This window comes from Palaemon carinicauda, chromosome 4 (assembly GCF_036898095.1).
Source record: "Palaemon carinicauda isolate YSFRI2023 chromosome 4, ASM3689809v2, whole genome shotgun sequence".
NCBI classification, from domain to species: domain Eukaryota; kingdom Metazoa; phylum Arthropoda; class Malacostraca; order Decapoda; family Palaemonidae; genus Palaemon; species Palaemon carinicauda.
In genome coordinates, this window is record NC_090728.1 from 108,431,889 (window position 1) to 108,447,418 (window position 15,530).

General features: G+C 40.1%; 1 protein-coding gene across 1 annotated transcript in view; it reads right to left on the reverse strand.

Annotated features, from left to right (window-relative positions):
• Tmem214 (Transmembrane protein 214) overlaps positions 1–15,530 on the reverse strand; it is a 377,130-nt gene that overhangs the window by 286,847 nt on the left and 74,753 nt on the right. The window contains 1 exon segment of the mRNA XM_068372549.1: positions 12,072–12,263. Within this exon segment, the coding sequence (XP_068228650.1) occupies positions 12,072–12,263 (192 nt within the window).

Sequence of the window (15,530 nt, forward strand, 5' to 3'; positions counted from 1 at the left end):
CCCATCACCCGAGACAAAAGCAAAGTGAATCAGTTCACCGGTGTGTGAGGGGGGAGGGGTAGCTAGCTACCCCTCCCCTGGCGAGGGTTAAAACAATTAGAATAGCGCCAACGTTATCCCTGCGTGTCGTAAGAGGCGACTAAAAGGGACGGGACGAGGGGGCTGGGAACCCCCTCTCCTGTATAAAAAATCCTGTGAGACAGCAACAGAGATGGAGCTGGGGGGAGAGTGACTGCTCCCCGCACTCTAGTTTTGGGGTGTTTGAATGTGCGTGGATGTAGTACGATAGAGAGTAAAAGATGTGAGATTGGAAGTATGTTTAGAAGTAGAAGGATGGATGCATTGGCCTTGTGTGAGACAAAGATGAAAGGAAAGGGTGAAGTGATGTTTGGTGAAATGTCTGGTAGAGTGTCTGGGATTGAAAGGGGAAGAGCGAGAGAGGGTGTGGCTTTATTGCTGAGTGAATGGATGACAGGTAAAGTAGTGGAATGGAAGGAGATATCATCTAGGTTAATGTGAGTAAGGGTTAGGTTGGGTAGGGAATGTTGGGCGTTTGTCAGTGCGTATGGGCCGGGTAGTGAGAAAAGTGAAGAAGATCGGAATGAGTTCTGGAATGATTTAACTAGGTGTGTAGAAGGACTGGGTAGAAGGAATTATGTAGTTGTTATGGGTGACTTGAATGCTAGAGTGGGCGCTGGAGAGGTAGAAGGTGTCATTGGTAAGTATGGCGTACCAGGTGAAAATGAGAGTGGTGAGAGACTGGTAGACATGTGTGTTGAACAAGAGATGGTAATAAGTGCTAGCTTCTTAAAAAGAAAGATAAAAATAAGTATACATGGGTAAGAGTGGCAAATGGAAGAGTAGTAGAAAGGGCATTAATGGATTATGTGTTGGTAATTAAAAGAATGTTTGGAAGATTGAAAGACGTGCACGTGTTTAGGGGTATGGCTAACGGTATGTCTGATCATTTTTTGGTGGAAGGAAAATTAGTTGTAGCAAAAGAGTGGGGGAATAGAGTAGGTGGATGTAAAAGAGAGCTAGTGAGGGTTGAAGAGCTAATAAAACCGGGGGTAAAAAGTAAATATCAGGAAAGGTTGAAAATGGCATATGACGAGGTGAGAGTAAGAGAAACTGGTAATTTAGAGGAGGAGTGGAAGTTAGCAAAAGAAAATTTTGTTGGGATTGCAAGTGATGTATGTGGCAAGAAGGTTGTTGGAGGCAGCATGAGGAAGGGCAGTGAATGGTGGAATGAAGGAGTTAAGGTAAAAGTGGAAGAGAAAAAGAGGGCTTTTGAAGAATGGCTGCAGAGTAATAGTATAGAGAAGTATGAAAAATATAGAGAGAAAAAGGTGGAAGTAAAGCGCAAGGTACGTGAGGCAAAGAGGGCAGCTGACCTGAGGTGGGGTCAGTCATATGAAGAGAATAAGAAGTTTTGGAAAGAAGTGAAGAGAGTAAGGAAGGCCGGCGCAAGAATTGAAGAGACAGTGAAAGATGGAAATGGAAGGTTGTTAAAAGGAGAGGAGGCAAGGAAAAGGTGGGCGGAATATTTTGAAAGTTTGCTGAATGTTGAGGATAATAGGGAGGCAGATATAATTGCTGTTCCAGGTGTTGAGGTGCCAGTGATGGGAGATGAGAATGAGAGAGAGATTACAATAGAGGAAGTGAGGAGAGCACTAGATGAAACGAGAGTAGGAAAAGCATCTGGTATGGATGGTGTGAAAGCTGAGATGTTGAAGGAAAAGGTGTGACTGTACTTGAATGGTTGGTGAGATTGTTTAATGTGTGTTTTGTGTTGTCAATGGTACCAGTAGATTGGGTCTGTGCATGTATTGTACCACTATATAAGGGTAAGGGAGATGTGCATAAGTGTTGTAATTCAAGAGGTATTAGTTTGTTGAGTGTAGTTGGAAAAGTGTATGGTAGAGTACTGATTAATAGGATTAAGGATAAAACAGAGAATGCAATCTTGGAAGTACAGGGTGGTTTTAGAAGAGGTAGGTGTTGTATGAATCAGATTTTTACAGTTAGGCAGATATGCGAGAAATATTTAGTAAAAGGTAAGGAGGTGTATGTTGCGTTTATGGATCTGGAGAAAGCATATGATAGAGTTGATAGGGAAGCAATGTGGGATGTGATGAGGTTATATGGAGTTGGTGGAAGGTTGTTGCGAGCAGTGAAAAGTTTCTACAAAGGTAGTAAAGCATGTGTTAGAATAGGAAATGATGTGAGCGATTGGTTTCCGGTGAGAGTGGGGCGGAGACAGGGATGTGTGATGTCACCGTGGTTGTTTAACTTGTATGTTGATGGAGTGGTGAGAGAGGTGAATGCTCGAGTACTTGGACGAGGATTAAAACTGGTAGGCGAGAATGATCATGAATGGGAGGTAAATCAGTTGTTGTTTGCGGATGATACTGTACTGGTAGCAGACACAGAAGAGAAGCTTGACCGACTAGTGACAGAATTTGGAAGGGTGTGTGAGAGAAGGAAGTTGAGAGTTAATGTGGGTAAGAGTAAGGTTATGAGATGTACGAGAAGGGAAGGTGGTGTGAGGTTGAATGTCATGTTGAATGGAGAGTTACTTGAGGAGGTGGATCAGTTTAAGTACTTGGGGTCTGTTGTTGCAGCAAATGGTGGAGTGGAAGCAGATGTACGTCAGAGAGTGAATGAAGGTTGCAAAGTGTTGGGGGCAGTTAAGGGAGTAGTAAAAAATAGAGGGTTGGGCATGAATGTAAAGAGAGTTCTATATGAGAAAGTGATTGTATCAACTGTGATGTATGGATCGGAGTTGTGGGGAATGAAAGTGATGGAGAGACAGAAATTGAATGTGTTTGAGAAAAGTGTCTGAGGAGTATGGCTGGTGTATCTCGAGTAGATAGGGTTAGGAACGAAGTGGTGAGGGTGAGAACGGGTGTAAGAAATGAGTTAGCGGCTAGAGTGGATATGAATGTGTTGAGGTGGTTTGGCCATGTTGAGAGAATGGAAAATGGCTGTCTGCTAAAGAAGGTGATGACTGCAAGAGTTGATGGGAGAAGTATAAGAGGAAGGCCAAGGTTTGGGTGTATGGATGGTGTGAAGAAAGCTCTGGGTGATAGGAGGATAGATGTGAGAGAGGCAAGAGAGCGTGCTAGAAATAGGAATGAATGGCGAGCGATTGTGACGCAGTTCCGGTAGGCCCTGCTGCTTCCTCAGGTGCCTTAGATGACCGCGGAGGTAGCAGCAGTAGGGGACTCAGCAGTATGAAGCTTCATCTGTGGTGGAAATGTGGGAGGTTGGGCTGTGGCACCCTAGCAGTACCAGCTGAACTCGGCTGAGTCCCTGGTTAGGCTGAAGGAATGTAGAGAGTAGAGGTCCCCTTTTTTGTTTTGTTTCTTGTTGATGTCGGCTACCCCCCAAAGTTGGGGGAGGTGCCTTTGGTATATGGATGGAAAAATCTAATGGCTCGCCATTTCAGCTACCCCAAAACTAATACCCTATGTAAATAGCTTGGTTTGTATTTCGGTTACGGAACGAATATACATATACACATATGTATATATACATATATATGTATATATATATATATATATACATATATATGTATATATATATATACATATATATGTAAATATATATATATATATATATATATATATATATATATATATATATATATATATATATATATATATGTGTGTGTGTGTGTGTGTATATATAAGTACATATATGTATATGTATATATATGTATATGTATATGTATATATATGTATATGTATATGTATATAGCCTATATATATATATATATATATATATATATATATATATATATATATATATATATATATATATATATATATATATGTATGTATATGTATGTATATATATACATATATATATATATATATATATATATATATATATATATATATATATATATATATATATATATATATATATATATATACATATATATATATATGTATATATATGTATACATATATGTATGTGTATATATATATATATATATATATATATATATATATATATATATATATATATATATATATATATATATACACTGTATGTATGTATGTATGTATGTATGTATGTATGCATACATACATATATATATGTATGTATGTATATATATATATATATATATATATATATATATATATATATATATATATATATATATATATATATATATATATATATATATATATATATATATATATATATATATATAATTCTACAATGGGGAAACACTCAATGACTGCACTACACAGCGATCACCTCCAAGGGAATAATGTCAAGTGTCAAGTGTGCCTGCCAGCAACAAAGATTTTCCCTATCATGTGCTCAGTCTGTATTATTATTATCATTATTATTATTACTATCCAAGCTACAACCCTAGTTAGAAAAGCAAGATGCTATAAGCCCAGGGGCTCCAACAGGGAAAAATAGCCCAGTGAGGAAAGGAAATAAGGAAATGAATAAATGAAGAGAACAAATTAACAATAAATCATTCTAAAAAAGGTAACAACGTCAAAACAGACATGTCATAAATAAACTATTAACATAAAAAATAAATATGTCATAAATAAACTATAAAAAGACTCATGTCTGCTTGGTCAACAAAAAAGCATTTGCTCCAACTTTGAACTTTTGAAGTTCTACTGATTCAACTACCCGATTAGGAAGATTATTCCACAACTTGGTAACAGCTGGAATAAAACTTCTAGAGTACTGCATAGTATTGAGCCTCATAATGGAGACGGCCTGGCTATTAGAATTAACTGCCTGCCTAGTACAGTGATCCCTCGCTACTTCGCGGTTCGACTATCGCGGATTCACCACTTCGCGGATTTTTTTCATAACGCATGTATATACATAATCGCGGATTTTCCGGAAATTTCGAAAATACTACGATGTGACAGATGGTGCGAGATTGGAGAAAGTAAGGAAAATTGAATCATAATTGACTTTCAATATAAATGAAACTTTGAGGAGCAACAAAGATATCATTTGTTAGAGAGAGAGAGAGAGGTAAGGAATGGGAGGTAGTGGAAAGTAGCCCACAGAGAGAGAGAGAGAGAGAGAGAGAGAGAGAGAGAGAGAGAGAGAGAGAGAGAGAGAGAGAGAGAGAGAGAGAGAGAGTGTGTGTGTGTTGTTTTAAATGTAATAAACAAAAAAATTTGATAGGTTATAACACATTGGTGCTTATGTAATATCAACTGTATAGACGGTTTGAATAAGTTAAGAAATGGTATAAACGATACCTTGTTAGTGTATTCGTACGCTATCAAGAGCGGCAGCTAGACATCAGCTGATCTGATCACAGCCAAAAGTAAAACAAAAAGAAGTCAACAATACTCGATTTTTAAAACACACCCGAAATTTAAAAACAAAAGTACACGCTTTCTTAATGTGCAATTAACTATTTAATGAGTAGCAATTTTCTAGAATAAAATGATGTTTCCCAAAAAATAGTGGTTTGCTGATGAAATCGGATGCCGTATTTTTAGCAACGATTGAAATGGATGTTAACTCCGCATAATTTTTTCGTTCCGTATTTAATTGACACTAAGAAAACTAATTTTAGTTTCTTCATCTATATGTAAGTATTGTATAACATGAAGAGAGAGAGAGAGAGAGAGAGAGAGAGAGAGAGAGAGAGAGAGAGAGAGAGAGAGAGAGAGAGATGAATCAGCTGTTGTAATCGAATGCCATGTTTTTGTTTCGTGAGAATTTCATCGCCACGACTAACAACAACATACTGTACGAACTTTACAGTATTATACAGACTACTCTAATATGATAAAGTAAAATATTTGTAATAACCTATTTTATATGAAATGGGGCTATTTTTTTGTTTAAAATTTACATTTACGTACGTAAAACAACACACACACACACACACACACACACACACTCTCACTCTCACTCTCACTCTCACTCTCACTCTCACTCTCTCTCTCTCTCTCTCTCTCTCTCTCTCTCTCTCTCTCTCTCTCTCTCTCTCTCTCTCTCTCTCTCTAAATTGTTTTCCTGCTTTGCTACGTATGTATGATTTTGTATAGATACGGTAAATAATATTTGTAATAACATATTTTCTAAAAGCTTTTACTTGTAATATCATTATTTATCACTTTCATCATGCGCGTTAAATGCCTTCGTTTGTTTATTACGATCGAAGATGGAGCCGTTTCAGGCGGCGTCATAAAGAAAAACATTTCATTTGGAAGTCCTAAGAAAAATTAAGTAAAACGGTAATAACAAAATCAACATACTGTATAATCAATATAATCGATGCAAAAACTAACCTATACACAGATGTGTACACTAAATGCGTTTGTTTCTTCATTATGATCAGAGATAAACGTAAACAAAACATTGGTTGCCATTTTTTATCGTGCTTTTTGGCGTGTTTAGGAAACGCATGATATAAAATCGCCTTTAATATTTGTGCCTGTTTTAGTTTAGGGTACTGTAGTACATGCATTAAGTGTTCTGTACATAAAAGGGTAGTTTGTTAACAGTACTACGTACAAGGGAAGGTTTTAAAAGTCTGAATATACATGTTAAATAAATACGTAAATATGGTGTCACTACTTCGCGGATTTTCACCTATCGCGGTCGGGTCTGGAACCTTTCTACCGCGATAAACGAGGGATCACTGTATTACGAACAGGATAGAATTGTCCAGGGAGATCTGAATGTAAAGGATGGTCAGAGTTATGAAAAATCTTATGCAACATGCATAATGAACTAATTGAACGACAGTGCCAGAGATTAATATCTAGATCAGGAATAAGAAATTTAATAGACCGTAAGTTTCTGTCCAACAAATTAAGATGAGAATCAGCAGCTGAAGACCAGACAGGAGAACAATACTCAAAACAAGGTAGAATGAAAGAATTAAAACACTTCTTCAGAATAGATTGATCACCGAAAATCTTGAGAGACTTTCTCAATAAGCCTATTTTTTGTGCAATTGAAGAAGACAGACCTTATATGTTTCTCAAAAGTATATTTGCTGTCGAGAATCACACCTAAAATTTTGAAAGAGTCATACAAAGTTAAAGAAATATTATCAATACTGAGATCCGGATGTTCAGGAGCCACCGTCCTTGACCTACTTACAATCATACTTTGAGTTTTGTTAGGATTCAACTTCATACCCCATAATTTGCACCATGCACTAATTCTGGCTAAATCTCTATTAAGGGATTCACCAAACCCAGATCGACATTCAGGGGATGGAATTGATGCAAAGAGAGTAGCATCATCTGCATATGCAACTAGCTTGTTTTCTAGGCCAAACCACATGTCATGTGTATATAGTATGAAAAGTAATGGGCCAAGAACACTACCCTGTGGAACACCGGATATCACATTCCTATAATCACTATGGTGGTGCCCATCAATAACAACTCTTTGAGATCTATTACTTAAAAAATCAATAATAATGCTAAGAAACGACCCACCCACTCCCAACTGTTTCAGTTTGAAAACAAGGGCCTCATGATTAACACGGTCAAAGGCAGCACTAAAATCAAGGCCAATCATATGAACTTCCCGACCACAATCAAGGGATTTCTGTACAGCATTGGAGATTGTAAGAAGGGCATCACATGCTCCAAGGCCTTTACGAAAACCAAATTGCAAACTAGGGAGTAGATGATTACCTTCAGCAAACCTATTAAGACGTTTTGCCAGAAGACGTTTAAAAACTTTAGATAATACGGGAGTTATGGAAATTGGGCGGTAATCAGTGGGACTTGAGCTACCACAAACACATTTACATAGAGGAGTAACATTACCAATTCTCCAGCAAGAGCTAAAAGCTCCTTTTCTTGCTAACTTGCGCATTTCTGCTGTCTTTATAAAAAACAAAGGAAAAATACCATTTGGGTCTACACCTCCATAAGCATCAAGGTCCACCAACAGAGCTTTAATCTCACAAGATCGAAAAGCTAAACTAGTTAGTTTAGCCTCAGGAAAACAGGAATGAGGAAGTTCAAGTTTTTCATTACTCTGTTTACTGTCAAAAACATCAGCCAAAAGGGTTGCCTTTCCCTTTGGACAGTGAGTGACTGAGCCATCTGGTTTAAGTAAAGGAGGAACTGTTGCATCTACACCAAAGAGTGCAGATTTAAGGGTAGACCACCATTTAAGTTCCTGAGTTGTACCAGAAAGTGTTTCTTTTATGGTTAAATTGTACTCTTTTTCAGTTGTGGCATAAACTCTCTGAGCAAAAGCTCGAAGCTGAGTATAGTTGTTCCAGGTCAAATCTGATCTGTTACCCTTCCAAAGGTGATAGGCCTCCTGCTTCTCCAAATAAGCACGTCTACAATAATCATTGAACCACGGTTTGTCCTTCACTCGGTACCTTAGCACACGAGAAGGGATACGCCTATCAATTATGTTGACTAGATTCTCATTCAAAGGGACAAGAGGATCTAAACTATTATATAATTGTGACCAATTCAAGCACAAAAGATCATGCAAAATCCCATCCCAGTCTGCTTGGGATTTCATATAAATTTTACAAGAATATGATATATCAGGGACAGGCTGCTCAGTCTTCACTAATAATGAAATCAAGGCATGATCAGATGTCCCGACTGGAGAACCAACCTTACTAGTTATAACGCCAGGGGAGTCAGTGTATACGAGGTCCAAGCAATTACCAGACCTGTGAGTAGCTTCATTTATGATTTGCTCACAGCCTGATTCACAGGCAAAGTCTAAAGCTCTTAAGCCATGGCGATCGGTAGGAGAGAGAGAACTTAACCACTCCCTATGGTGAGCATTAAAATCACCAACAAAGACAAAAGAAGCCTTTCTATCATTTTCTTGTATCTTAGCCATAATGGTAAGAAGACAATCGAAGATAGAATCATCCATGTCTGGATTCCGGTAGATCGAACACAAATAAAAGTTGTTATGCCTGCCACAAACTTTTATTACCTGAATCTCATGACATCCACATTGATAGCAGGACTTATGAGAAGCAGGGTACTCGGTCCTAATATACACCGCCATTCCCCTGGCCCTAGGGATGGCATCACGTTTCAACATTATTGGCTTCCTAAAACCACTTATAAGGAGCTCAGAGGAGTGCCTCATATAAGAAACCAAAGTTTCTGAGCACAAAAGAATATCATACTGTCTGGACGCAACAGTAAGGTCTTGGATATTTGCATGAAGACCACGAATATTGCAATACAGAAGACGACATTGACGAAATCTAGGACGTACTGGTCCCGGATTTTGCTCAATGTCTCCAGACACCATAAGAATTAATGGAAATAAAAAAAGAGACATCATACTTAAAAACTAGATTAACAAGAATTATAACAAACACAATATGTACAGAATTATAAATAAAGTGATTGATGATACCCATAGACTATAGTAAAAAGTCGGAAAAACTGGTCAACATGGAGGAGCCGATACACCATGCAAGGCTAAATACCCTCCAGGATAGCCACTTCAACTGAAGAGAGGACAGTAAGGATGGTTTTGAGAAGAAAAAAAGAGTCAGAAGAAGGAAAAGAAAACCTCTTGATAAACCACCAGGCATCCATGGCCCTTCTATTAAGCCTGTCCAACACACCATTTCAAAAAAACAAGAGGAAGAGAAAAAAAAAAATAATAAGATAGAATAGTGTGCCTGAGTGTACCCTCAAGCAAGAGAACTCTAACCCAAGACAGTGGAAGACCATGGTACAGAGGCTATGGCACTACCCAAGACTAGAGAACAATGGTTTAATTTTGGAGTGTCCTTCTCCTAGAAGAGCTGCTTACCATAGCTAAAGAGTCTCTTCTACCCTTACCAAGAGGAAAGTACACTGAACAAATTGCAGTACAGTAATTAACCCCTTAGGTGAAGAAGTGTTAAGTATCTCATTGTTGTCAGGTGCATGAGGAAAGACGAGAATATGTAAAGAATAGGCCAGACTATTCTGTGTAAGTGTAGGCAAAGAAAAAATAAGCCGTGGCCAGACAGTAATGCATTGGATCCCTTCCAATGCATTACTGTCTGGCCAGTCAAAGGATCCAATACCTCTCTAGTGGTAGTATCTCAACGGGCGGCTGGTACCCTGGCCAACCTACCTACTACCTACTGTATCGGGTAACTCCCTTCTAAGGCAGAAAAACTACCAAGAAGTGAGGCAAGTTATGCTCCAAGTTCATCGTCTTCCTAAGTGAAAGAGCGTTAACAAATCTCCAGAGAGGGAGGGCTGTTTACAGTTACCCCTTCATAAAAGGTACACAACACACAGGGCTAGGGAAGGTTTGTTATCTTCATAGGAATAAAATGTTTCACCACAAGCTTTCCTTTTGGTACACTTCTGCTTACAAATGAGTGTGCTCACAAAAAAATTACTATCCCAAACAAAAGTAAGAAAAGATACAACAGTCAAGAGAGCAGCACAACAGTACATCTGCACTGATAGCAGCCAAAAACAAAAGGGACTATTTTGTGACAGGCAGGTGGTCAAGGCTTAGCTGTGGTGCCACCTGTCATTAAACAAATAAGGGTAAACTTTTTATGATTTAATTACAGTTCCAGCACTGCTGAAGATATATCTCCATTTTAAAGGAATAAAGGCTTGTATATGCATTGGAACAAATTGATCAAAGGATGATGAACAATGATAGTAAGTGATGACACAAATTTTGAAATTAAATTCAAAACATGTGAATTTCTAAATAAACCTAGTAGGCTCGACAGCTACATCAGGATGAGCATCCCTTTCACATGTACTGAAGATTATCTGGTGCTATTATAGTATGCTATCTACCTTTCTGTCTATAGTATGATACCTACCAAGTTTTTTCACCATATTGATTTGAATGGAAAGATAAACCGCAGACTGAGTTTATGTGAAATTTTGGAATTGGTTTATTATTTTGTTTACGAGACCCCATACAATTAACTGGAAAATAACCTAATACAGTCACTGATTGGTTTAATATGTGTCGGGAAGTGTGTAGTGTAATGGTTTCATGTCAAACTAGAGGCAAAATGGTTGGCACTGAGGGAAACCCAATACAGATTGATGAGGCTCAATTTACTGGTCGTCGTAAGCATACCGTGGTCGATTGTTGGCTGGCGACCATCCCCCGAACTCTGAAGATTCTGATGCTAAACCTGTTAATAAGAACCACCATGGCGCTCGCATCAATGGACCTTGGGTTTTTGGATTGAAAAATGGACTTGATTGCAGGTACTTTTACGTTGAAAGAAGAGATAAGGAAACGTTGATCCCTATCATAGAACGTGAGTGCCAATTTGGATCTGTAATCCATTCCGATGAATGGCCAGCCTACATGTGCTTAAGGAATCTCGGGTATGAGCACAAAACCGTGAACCATCAACAGAATTATGTGGACCCAAATTCAGGAGCACATACTCAGTCTATTGAGCAATCATGGCTGGATGCCAAGATTGACATACTGAAAAAGAAGAGAGGAGTACCTCATCAGCAATCCCATTTAGATCATTACTGTTGGATAGTTCTGAGAAAAGGCGACGGTGTATTTCCTGCTTTCTTGAATGATGTAAGATATGTTTACAACCAGTAGTAAAATAAATTTTTGATTGAATATTTTTCATAGATTATTTTCTTTCAGTTTTGTAATATTTGTTTTTTCATTTGAATAACTTGTAACATTGTTGTATGATGAGCTTTGAATAATTTATAATAAAAGTTTCCCTACAAACTGCTTATAATTATGCATCCATGTTGTCCTGCCAATAAATATTATTAAACTATCATTAAAGTCCAATGAGGATAACAGACTGGTGATAAGTAATCTGTTTGATAATCCTCATCAAACAGGAGGATTAACATCGACGGTAGATAACATACTTTGTGGTAGATACCATACTATAGTAGAAATTCAACGGCAGATAGCATACTATAGTAGAAATTCAATGGTAGATAGCATACTATAATATCACCGATTATCTACCCTATCTTACATCACTACTTAAACTATGAAACAAATCTATATTCCCTTGACACTTTCAGTGCCAGGGAAAAAAAAAAAAGTGTGGCTAAAGAGTGGCTACTTACCTGCTTTACTTTGTTTGACATTCTTGATGCTGGATATGAAGGATCTTGTCCTTTAAAAACTGGATCAGGCTGCTTCACAGGACTGACCCGAACATTAAGGTAAGATGCTAAGTCTTTCAACCAAATTAGAGGAGAGTCAAGAAATCTTGACATTACGACATCCAGTAAGCTTTGCATTTCCCCAACACTCAGCTACAAAAAAAACCACGCAGAAAATTAAGGTGACCTCTGAGACTGGTTCCATGAAATTAAAAATAATCTGTGGCCAATAAACAAAAAGCAAGAAATAACCAGAAATCACCATAACAAAGCCCTAATGAGGCAATGGTTGATTTTAAGCCGCTAATATTGCAAAATAAAAATATTTCTGGGATGCTTTCATTAACATTAATGGTTGTTTACAAACCAAAAGCTTTGTAAGAAGTAGCCTATAATCAAATATGCATCTGTTGATGAGTAATTTTGGTAATGAATACTCAAATTTCCAAAAAAATTTTTGTCATAAGAGTACAGTAATCTTAATAATACAGAAATCACAAATTCGCAGATAATTTGTATTTTTCCTTAACTAATAACAAACCTTTAATCATTTATGTGGAATATGCTTTCGGCTGAGCTGGAAGGTAGCCATTAGATATAAAGTGCGAGGTGGCAACTTTACCTAACCACTAACAACAGTGGGTAGGTAGGGTTGGCTGGAGGGCTCAGCCAGCTATATATAATCACAGTTCAATGAACCATATAAATTTTTGATTGCAGGCAGGACTTACTGGGGGATAGGTGACGGCGAGCCAATTTATATAAATAACTACATGTTTGTATTAGTTAGGGAAAAATACAAATAATATGACAAATTCGGAGATAATTTGTATTTTTCCTAACCATACAAACCTTAGCTATTTACATAGGGTTTACTTTCGGCGTAGCTGAAAATGACGAGCCATTAGATTTTAACAAGGGTTAACTACCCCCGCGCTAGTTATCAAGGGGGTAGGGGAAGGGGTAGCTTGCTACCCCTCCCCCCCCACACACCGGTGAATTGTTTCACTTCACTTAGAGGTAGGACTTGTCTTGGGGGACAGGGCTGGCACGCAAATATGTGTAAATAGCTAACGTTTGTATGGTTAGGAAAAATACAAATTGTCTCCGAATTTGTCATTTGTTCCGTAACCGAAATACAAACCACGCTATTTACATAGGGTGACTTACCCCTTAGGAAGGGTGGAAAGTCCCCAGCCTTACTGGCTTTGGTTTTACCCGGGGAATCAGAATCCGAGTAAGTAGCACTCGAGAAAAAGAGTACCCGCACCTCACAAGTACGTGCGGCCTACATAAGCTTGTGTGTGGAGGAATATAGTGTGACTCGTCCTAGGAAGTTGACCTGGAGTCCTTTAGATGGAATTCTAGGCTAGGACGTTCCCCATACCACCTCGTCAGGGTATGGGGAACGCGACAGTATTAACTTAATACTAGGAACACAAGGGAGCATGGGTTACCTGCAGAGGTTGAGGTCAGCTATGCAGAGACCAGGATGCTGCTTTCCCCAAGAGAGGGGAGGATGAAGAAAGAAGTAAGGGCCAGACATACTCTTTCAATCACGCAGACTGAGACCGGGTAACAATGCCCTCAATCTTCTGCTACCTGTCCAATAAGGAGCCTGAGGTTAGACCAGCCGTTGTGCAGCCACCACGGGGCCGATAGAAAAAGTATCGAGGCTCCTGTGGGTCACGTCCTGCAGGTAGTGGGCTGTGAAGGTCGTCTGACGCTTCCAGACCCAAGCTTGTAGTATCTGTGTCACAGAGAAGTTTCTCTTAAAGGCCAGGAACGTCGCGATGCCCCTGACGTCGTGTGCCCTAGGGCGACGTGACGGAGGAGGGTCAGGATTCAAGGCCTAATGGATAACCCTTCGAATCCAAGCCGAGATGGTGTTCTTGGTGACCCTCCTCTTAGTCCTTCCGTGCTTACGAACAACGCCTGCACGCGAGGACGAACTGCAGCTGTTCTCTTCAAGTAACGCCTCAGACTCCTCACTGGGCATAATAGCAGATGGTATGGGTCACTTGTTACGGAACGGAGACTCATGACCCTGAAGGAGTCGAACCGTGGGTCCGGCACTCCAGGGTTCTGAGTCTTGGCAACAAACTCAGGGACGAACCTGAACGTTACCTCCCCCCATCCCCTTGAATGGGCGATGTCGTATGAGAGACCATGAAGTTCACTAACTCGTTTGGCAGAGGCCAACGCGAGTAGGAAAGCCGTCTTCCAAGACAGGTGGCGATCAGAGGCCTGGCGTAATGGTTCGAAGGGAGGTCTCTTCAGAACCCTGAGAGCCCGAACCATGTTCCATGGAGGAGGTCTCACTTCCGACTGAGGGCAGGTAAGCTCATAGCTACGTATGAGTAAAGAGAGTTCTAGCGAGGAAGAAATGTCCACTCCTTTCAGCCTAAAGGCCAGGCTTAAGGCTGAGCGATAGCCTTTCACCGCCGAGACCGAAAGGTGCATTTCTTCCCGCAAATACTCGAGGAACTCCGCTATTGCTGGAATAGTGGCATCGAGTGGAGAGATACCCCTCCCACGACACCGACCACAGAAGACTCTCCACTTCGCCTGGTAGACTCCCGCGGAGGACTTCCGCAGGTGTCGAGACATTCTTTCCGCAACCTGCTGCGAAAAGCCTCTCTCCGTGAGGAGACGCTGGATAGTCTCCAGGCGTGAAGCCGAAGCGAGGCTACGGCTTAGTGGAAGATGTTGCAATGTGGTTGTCTGAGTAGCTCGTGTCGTGGGGTAAGTTCTCTCGGAGGTTCCGTTAGGAGTTGCAGAAGGTCCGGGAACCATTCCGTGTGATGCCATAGCGGAGCTATTAAGGTCATAGACAGGTTGACCGATAGTCTGGTCCTGTTGAGCACCCTTCTCATCAGACAAAACGGTGGGAAGGCGTACACGTCGATGTTGTCCCACCGTTGTTGGAAAGCATCTTGCTAGAGAGCCTTGGGGTCCGGGACTGGGGAGCAATACAGAGGCAGCTTGAAATTCAAGGCCGTCGCGAACAGGTCCACTGTCGGGGAACCCCACAAAGTCAGGACTTTGTTGGCTATCTGAGGATCCAAAGACCACTCGGTACTCACTATCTGCGAAGCTCTGCTCAGACTGTCGGCGAGCACATTCCTCTTGCCAGGAATGAAGCGAGCTGATAGTGTTATCGAGTGGACTTCGGACCACCTCAGAATCTCTACTGCAAGATGGGATAGCTGTTGTGAAAAGATACCTCCCTGTTTGTTGATATAATCCACTACCGTGGTGTTGTCGCTCATCACCACCACGGAGTGGCCCGCCAGGGTCCGTTGGAACTGTTCAAGGGCCAGATACTTGGCTTTCATCTCTAGCAGGTTGATGTCTAGGTACTTTTCTCATTCTGACCAAAGGCCTGAGACCCTCTGGTTCAGAATGTGGGCCCCCCAC